The sequence below is a fragment of the Paramormyrops kingsleyae genome, chromosome 10, assembly GCF_048594095.1.
Source record: "Paramormyrops kingsleyae isolate MSU_618 chromosome 10, PKINGS_0.4, whole genome shotgun sequence".
Taxonomy (NCBI): domain Eukaryota; kingdom Metazoa; phylum Chordata; class Actinopteri; order Osteoglossiformes; family Mormyridae; genus Paramormyrops; species Paramormyrops kingsleyae.
Window position 1 is genome coordinate 28,270,364 of NC_132806.1, and position 8,530 is coordinate 28,278,893.

At 43.0% G+C, this 8,530-nt stretch overlaps 1 protein-coding gene across 1 annotated transcript; it reads left to right on the plus strand.

Annotated features, from left to right (window-relative positions):
• Positions 1-430: 430 nt before the first annotated feature.
• LOC111836424 (polyadenylate-binding protein-interacting protein 2) lies at positions 431-3,947 on the plus strand. Its single transcript, XM_023797687.2, has 4 exons — positions 431-589; positions 1,803-1,967; positions 2,434-2,613; positions 2,905-3,947. Exons 2-4 carry the CDS (start codon positions 1,830-1,832, stop codon positions 2,959-2,961), a joined length of 375 nt encoding a protein of 124 aa, XP_023653455.1. The 5' UTR covers positions 431-589; positions 1,803-1,829; the 3' UTR covers positions 2,962-3,947.
• The last annotated feature ends 4,583 nt before the right edge of the window (positions 3,948-8,530 follow it).

An 8,530-nucleotide genomic window follows, 5' to 3' on the forward strand; every position in this document is an offset into this window, starting at 1 on the left:
TTGTTCTGTCTCTAAGTTGAAAACTGTCATGCTGTATGGAGTGAATTCTGGTCGAGGAAGTTATTTTTCTTGTTTATTACAGCACTAAATATACTGAAACATTTAAACGAAATGTTTTTCGCCAGACTCTTTAATTTTTACTTAATGTTAATTTAAACTTATCATAGAAATAATGCATCACCTCATTTTACGTAAGAAAATGTTCGCTGTGATTACTAGTTATTTATATTTCACCAAACCATTGAGTAGATTTTATCATAACAAAGACCCAAATATTAAAACATGGACAAGACGATGATTCTTATATTTCAAGTCAATGTCTTTCACAAAAATCACAAGTCACCCTCGGCGAATCCAGCCGACAGCCCTATGGCGCGGTGCAATAAATAAGAGGGCGTGGGCATCCCGGGGCGGAGCCGGCGCATGCGCCATATGTGTGCCAGAGACGGGTGGTAAGCTAACTGCTAAAGACGCTAAGCAATCAAAACAAGAACGCTGGGCGGCCATTACACCTGACCCGAAAAGAAGAAAGCCAGTCTCGCTATCAACCATTAGACGCTTGGTACTTTCTTGGGCTTTACAATCGTAGGTAGGAGGCCTTTCTCGGTCACTGGGAAGTGCGTATACCTTTGGTTAGCAGCCCGCAAAATGATCTGAACGGCGCAGGTTTTGTTGTTTGCTGCTACACCTGGTAGCGACTCGTCAAAATGGCAGATGTCTGAAACTAGTGAATGTAAAAAAATAGTTGTCCGGGTTTTTTACGCATAGGTCACCACTTGTGTATTTTACTGTTACATTAATTTCCTTTCTGGGAGTCTGAAAATAAAACTGTTCAGTTAAACGAATTGGTACTGCAGTCTACCAGCTTTCACGCCAGCTGAATCTCAGCTGACAGCTTTTGTTTTGTTTCAGTTACGTTATGCGACCTTTACTTCTCAATGCATGTGTTAAGTCTGCAAAACCTTCCATAGCCACCAAATCCATCCAATTGCCTGTTTAACTAGACCAACTACCAATCGGATTTATAACGCATTGCACGGTTTTTCTTGTAGTCTAACTTTCATGAGGGAAAAGTAAACAAAGCATTGTTTAATTCATTGAGCTTATTTGGTATCTAGGGTTATTTCCTTTGTGGGCTAGCTCTTTGAGCTACTAAAAGATACAGAAGCTGTCTCCTGGTAAATCATTAGACATTCTGTCTGTACTTTGTTTTTTTTTCTTAGTCGCTTTGCATATATGTACAATGGACGTCGTTTTGTATCACGCTCGCCAGGGGGCACTAGTGGGTGAAAAAATCCGTCCGACGCTCGCGAGTTAAAATGTTGGAAATTTTATGTTAAACTGTTCTAGTGACGTGTTTCAGTTGTTTCGGAACCAGGTACTGGGAAATCATTCTCGGCCCTCGAGGAGTGTAATCACTGCCGTGATGTACAACACGAGGATACGCCTCAACTCTTAGTGAAAAAGGACAATGGGGAGTTGGTCAACTCCCATTTAATCTCAGTATGTTGCCAAAGATTGTTTAATGACCTTAACAGACGTGCGGAGCGGCGAGCAGACATACCTTTTTCATAGGGAACGGCACCTTCTGTCCACGTTATAGCAAAGGGTAAACATTTAACAAGTGGGAACTTTTTAACTTTCTGTTCTGCAAAACTTGAAGTTGTTATTGTTGGCTTTTAGAGAAAGGAAAATGGATTTATATGCAGCCTAAGGGTCTTTGGGAAACGAAGCATCCAGGAATAAATAAACTTTACGATCGGCTTGAGTGTTTAATTATGGTTTCCTTTCTGTTGAAAAAGGGAACCTTTTGGGGGCAAGAGGCAGAGATGAAAGATCCAAGTCGCAGCAGCAATACACCCAGCATTATTGGTGATGACGTTGTCATCAGTGGCCAGTTCCACAATGAGGAAAATCCGTTTGCTGAGTATATGTGGATGGAGAATGAGGAGGAGTTCAACAGACAGGTGTGGAACATGTTTACAACATCAAGCTTGTCAGCTGGTTTTTGCAGCTCTATTCCCCCCCCCCCAGAAATTATTCTTGATGTATATCATTTGTTCCAAACAGCAACTTATTTTTTCTGCTATTAGTCACAATTGAAAGAAAAGTTGACTATTTTAATCAATCAAGCAATCAGTGACATGATCAGTTTTACTTGGGTGTATCTTTTGGTCAGAAACAAGATAAATCTTAGCATACAGGCTAAAGGCAGGTTTTAAGTTCTTTTCAAGTACTGTTTGTTCAGTTCAGCAATCCCATTCACCATGTCACCATGTCCCTTTTCAGTGTGCCGGGTTTTCTCAGATTCCCTTTGCGTTGTTTTATTTTAATGTCCTCTAATTAATTAAGTACAGTATGCTTTATAGTCCTGTGCTGTTTGACTGTGTGCCTAATAATATAAGTAAAACTGCAAAATTATCCTTCTTGAAGATTGAAGAGGAACTTTGGGAGGAGGAGTTCATTGAACGTTGCTTCCAAGAGATGCTGGAGGAGGAGGAGGAACACGAATGGTTTATTCCAGCCCGGGACTTGCCCCAGACCATCAACCACCTGCAGGAGCAGCTCAATGGACTGGTCATTGGTGATGGAAACATCTTGGAGGACCTTGTGGTCAGTATCTGTCAAACCTGCCATTGAACAAGCTTTGTGTTTCTTGTGTACAGGCCAGATTCATTTCTAGCTTGAAGCTTGAACGAGACCTGTAGTGGTTTGTCCGATTACCTTTTCTGCCATGTCTTCAAATAGGAATTTAAAACTGGCTTGCAGTTTGAAATATTTACCTCTCCAGTATGTGCTGGAGAGCAGTAACACTGAATCTGTCAATATCTTTCACGATGCATATTGAATTTGTCACAGCAGTGTGAGGAAAGTAACCCAGCATTTATTTCTCTTTAATTTCAGGTCAACAGCAATTTAAACCCCAATGCTAAAGAATTTGTACCTGGTGTTAAATACTGAGTTGCTGCCCCCTGCTGGATGTAGCCCTTCACCACACTGTGAAGCCAGTATTCGAAGCATTGTTGTGGAATCTTTTTCTTTTTTCACTGTGTTACACTTAATGCGACGCCAAGTTTTCAGTTAGTCTTGCATGCTTAAAGTTCCGAGAATGTTCAACATATATATGTGTATATATAGAGAACTATATATCCATATAAACAAGTATATTCTGAAACCTTGCCTGGGTACAATGGGCGCAAGAGGCACTAGGAGAGATGGACAGAGCGGATTCTGTCATCACCGAAGCAGTTTCCCGTGGTTTGTTTGACATTAACTGTTTTCTAGGTCATATTTTAATGGCTTAAGTGAGTGTGTACAATTTCTGGGCTGCAATCAAATTATTTCTGGTTCAGGACACATGGTAAGAAGTGGGTTAAAATAATTCAGAAATGTTTTTGTTATATTGCTTTCTTAATGGAAATATAAGCCTCTTGAGTTTCATGTGGGGTATATTCATGCCCTATAATTTCTTTTCCCGTCAGAGCAGCTTTATATCACTGGACTTTCAAAAAGGTGGATGTACAAGCTTGTTTATTTCAGGTCTTGTCCTCCTGAAGTTTGTCTGTAAACATTTCATGCATGGGCCCCTGGTAGCTGATCTCTATTGCAATGATTATTCCTGACTGACACTAACTTGAACGGCGCCTCTTGGGGAAAAATTGCTTAGAACTGAGAGGCTCCTTATGTTCTATGTTGTGGTCACTTGCTTTTATGGCAGAATTGTCCAATCAGAATGGCTGCAGGACTTGTTGCCCCCCCTCCTGCCCCCCTTGGGCATGTCTCCGCCCCTTTTCTTGAACCATGTGTTCCACACTGCCATGTCTGTTGAATGTGAATAGTGCTTAAAGCAAAAAGGCACGTTAAAAACAAAAATGTTAAAAAAATATATATTTTTTCAAAAATATTTAAAAAAATAAATATTGGTGGAGTATTTTTTAGTCTGTCAAGCTTGTGTTGTGGTATTTCTTTGGTGTGAAAAGGATTTTGGCAATGACATGGGTAATGGGTGATATTGGCTAGCTTTGTAAGTACTGAAGTTGCAATACATTCCTCGTGGGGATTTTTTCATCAAGCAGTTTTGGGTAACGGGTCTTTAAGCAAGAATATTCTTGTCATCCATTTACTGCAAATTACATAGTTGCCTATTTTCGTGTTCAGGCAGTTCTAATGAGAACATCAAAATTATATTCGTGTATATTTTACATGCGATTACAACCTGCTATTGTTCGCTTCGTTAATTGGCGCCTGACCGTTTAGGATTATTCCCAAAATGCTGGGATTCGGCCCTGCTGGTTTGGTCCTGATCCGTTTTTCGGTGGCACGTCTGCTAGCTGATGCACAATGTTATCCCGATGGTCATGGGAGATAAAGGGGAAATACAATAAAACTTCCTCCCTGGCGTAAATGCCGTCATCGTGATTTCCGACAGGCGGATACGAGTGAGGAACGTGTATGTGGAATATATCTGAGGAAAATGGGGAGGTAGGAGTCTTCACAACCTGCCGGAAAAAAAGGTGTGAGGTCCATTCTGTTTTAAAATCCCCGATATGTTTTTGCAAAAAATAATGAACCTAAATTGCATGGTAATTGGAAATGTCTATTTCGTTTTCTTAAATTACTTTTACGTAATGTATACGTCATTAGTGTTGAACTCGTCATTTCATAATTTCCTTTTCGAGAGCCGCCGAAATACAAAAAAATGCTGAAAATGATTCGTGAAATAAATGAATAATGGTACACACTTCTGTGGGAACAGCGTCTTTCTAAAGAAAGTATATAAAATCATATACTAAATGAGGGGGAGCCGTTTCCCAAAGCTATGTTCAAGCAATCGTTATGATATTTACAGCGGACCGGACCTCAGTTTTGCGAACGGCTGCGTCTCCGTGGCCGGTTCTAATTGCCATTAGAGGGCGCTGTAGTCCGCATTGTGCGTCTAAAACCTCGAGACTGGAAAACGATTTCCACCAGCTGTGGAGACAGGATGATTAACTTACCGCGTGTGTCTTCATAAGTTGCAGAAACTCCTTCATTCAACCCAAATAAAAGCAAATAAAAATCAAAAGCAAATAAAAAAATAAAAGCAAATAAAAAACAATGCTTGTAGCCAAAATTGTACGTCTAGATAGAATATACAAGGATAAATTACCATTAAGCAGATGGTCCTGCAGAAGAAATGTTAAGCATTCTTTAGTTACACCAGGCCAGTAGCTAGTACCATTGTTTTAAAATACTGTATTTAACACATACTGCATCATTTGCTTTTTATTTTTACCTCATTTGAAATTGTCCATTATGTATCTACAAGTAGGATAATTTTCTTGGTAAATGAATGTTTTCCCCTGAATATTCACAATCAGTACAAAGTAGTATTTGGTAAGTAATTATTTAAAAGGACGACCACGACGCGGGGAGGGACTGAGCCCCCTGCCTGACCACGGCTCGTCCATCTGCCCACAGTTGTGGTAATAATGCTTTTAGCTGTGAACTTGTGCGTCTGAGTGGGAGGGCCGGGTCTCTGACAAAAGGTAGCGAGCGCACGACCCACACGGTATCCGTCTTGTCTTACCCGCACCACCTATGGACCATTGGCCCACACGCCCCCCTGCACTAAATTCATGTCTTCTGGACAAAGGGCCGGTCGCCCGGGGACACGGCATCGCCATGGACGAGGCAGTGGCAGGAGCAGAAACGGGAGGACGAAACACGAGTTCCTGCCACAGGTTGAAAAGGACCCCATTTTTTTCAGCAGGCACATTGAAGGGCACCCCCTGAGTCCACAGCATTGACGGTGGTACAAAGGCCAGGGCTGTGGCACGCCGTACATCAGACTGCTTCCCTATTGTTGGTGGGCAGGTCAGGTGACCCTCCCCCCCCCCCCCCAACTGAGGCTATGCATGTTGATGAAGTTGGGCAGATGGCTGCAAATGTCCAGCACCACTGAAGGAATGCTCAACAGACCGGTCCAAGCCCCTGTGGATGCGTATCCTTGGGGATGTCCCTCCTTTCCACACGCGACATCCTGATGGGAGAAAATAGGAGACCGGGTCATTAACCTTTACATCATAAAGGGAAAAAAAAAAAAGATTTGGACAAACCGCGCAGATGCCACCATCCAGTCACTAGTGCGCCCCCTTTAGGACGTGGCCAAGATTTGGTACCCAGGTCATATGCAAAATCCACCATTTCTGTTTCCAAATCGAATTCCAAGTGCTGCCATATGTCAAGGGACGTCTGCAAGTGTGACAATCACTTTAATAATCTGACTCTCAAACCGTTATGAAGTCATGATTTAACGAAAAAAGGAACAAAAAATTCGATTTGGCCATTTCTGATTTCCACAAGTGATCAGTGCCAATTCAGCTCCATCATTTAGCTCAGCATCAACGAAGAAATAAGATTCAGGCGACACGGAGGCAAGAGGCTCACCACGCTGCAGATTTTGAGCGGCGTATTACAATCACAATGCGCTGAATGGAGGTCGTCGCCGGAGAATACGACAGGAAGGGATTCCGCTTTTTCCCACTGGTCTTTATTCCAGTGTCGGTGTGAGAGGTTCTCCACAAGGGCCCCGGGTTTTTGAAGGGACCACTTGATGGCTTCACAGCAGTGCGAAAGGGGTCCTAGACTGCGACCCGAACCGAATTAAGACACAAACAACGAGGAACAAAAAAAGAAGGAGAAAAAGGAGGGGAAAGCCCAGCAAATCCCACTCCCCCTTAATTCCCAGAAAACTCGAAAACCAGCAAGTCTCCATTTCAGCTCACTGGATCGCCGTCCCGTGAGCAGTGTGCTAATCTCTTCTCGAGAGTCGCTCCGTGCCTCGGAAGAGGACGTGTAAACAGCAACGGCACCCTCGAACCCCTCTCCTTCACACCTGCTTTCAGTCCTGCGGCCCAGCAGATTATAGTGGTGGCTGTGTGGGGTCATTGTGGCGCCGTAATTGCAGTTGCATAGCCAGTCAGTGGCCTTTCATTACTTGGCGGTCCAGCTACCCTCGTAGAGACACCTAATGTAAGTGTGGTACCATTGTCTCTAAGCTGCCTTTGTCTGCTCGCATTCTTTCAAGTGGCTCTCGTTTTTATCGGGGATTGTTTCGACCTGGCATGGGGGTCTGGTTCTAACAAAAGGGATAATAAACACCTTGGTGGGCCCCTGGGTCACTGAGAAAGGGGGATAATGAAAGACAAGTATATTTCTCTAACCTGTTCATTTCGCTTTTGGAGTGAAGCTTCTTGTTGTGAAACATTTTTTTTTTTAAAAAAAAAGCAAATCGACGGAAGAGGAGGCAGGTGGAACTGAAAGAACGTGTTAAAAGTTCTTTTGCTGTCCGTCTTCGGGGAGGGGGGGGGCACAAAAGTGCTGTTTGACGTGATTCTTCCATGGTCAGAATCAGCCCAGGAAAATGTCACAGCAGAAGTATGGAGGCCTGAAAACTCTAACTGCTTCCTTGCATATGAATCATTTGTTATCCTCTTCATGCGTATGGGAAGCATTTGACCATAAATAAATTACTTTGCATTTAAGTGGCGGTTAGTTTTCTCAGGGGGAAATAAAGCTATTTAGAAGCCAAACAGTCTCTATATTTTGCATTTTAATTGTGATATAAAAGACATGTATTTGCCATATTGGGAGTTATTTCAATTCAAGCAATTTATTAATATTAGTGATGAAAATCAAAGAATGGGATCCATCCATTATCGCCAAATTTAAAACATATTGTCTTGATTACCAATCACGTTGAGTTTTCAATAATGAATGTTGTCTCATTAAAAACTGTAGTGTCAGTCGTGGTAAACATGAACGTACAAGAGATATAGTAGAGAGAAGCTGTAGATGGAGAGTGCACCAGAGGAGCAGAGTGATTGGTGAAGGCAGCTTCTAGGGAAAACCTACCCAGATTTCTGACGCTAATTTTTTAATAAAGACTCTATTACATCTAGCAGTGACTGTGAACGCTCCTTGGCTTGGTGTCAAATAGCGTCTCCCATGGGAGGGAGGGGGGACGCCACGCCTCTCTGACAAACCCCCACCCCAGCACCACCTCACAGAACTCTGCTTTCACATGCTAAGTAAGCAGACATATGGAGAGGGGGGGGGGGGTACTCTTGCCCTCCTAAAGATTCAGATTGTTTGACAAATCATGTCCCAGCCCCCCATCCACACACACACTCTCAGACACACACACGCACTCACACACACCTCCGCACAACAGCTTCATTAGACTGAAAGAGGGAGTTTCTTTGCAGCTTTGTCAAGTCAAACTCAGACCCCCTTCTCAGTTACACCATTGTTGGCTCCAGACTCAAGTTATCGCTCTCCAAACCATATGGCTCATTTGGGACCGGCACAAGCGGCACCACCTCCGCAGGATCGCCCATTTTAACAGCCCACTGGGCCTTCTGGCACCGGTACTGAGCCACTGAGCAGCACGGGCGACCGAAACCCAGGAATGATGTAAACAAAAGGGATGATGTAACTATCAAATTAGCAGCCACTGTAACTGTTTGGATAATAGTGGGTCAGAGGA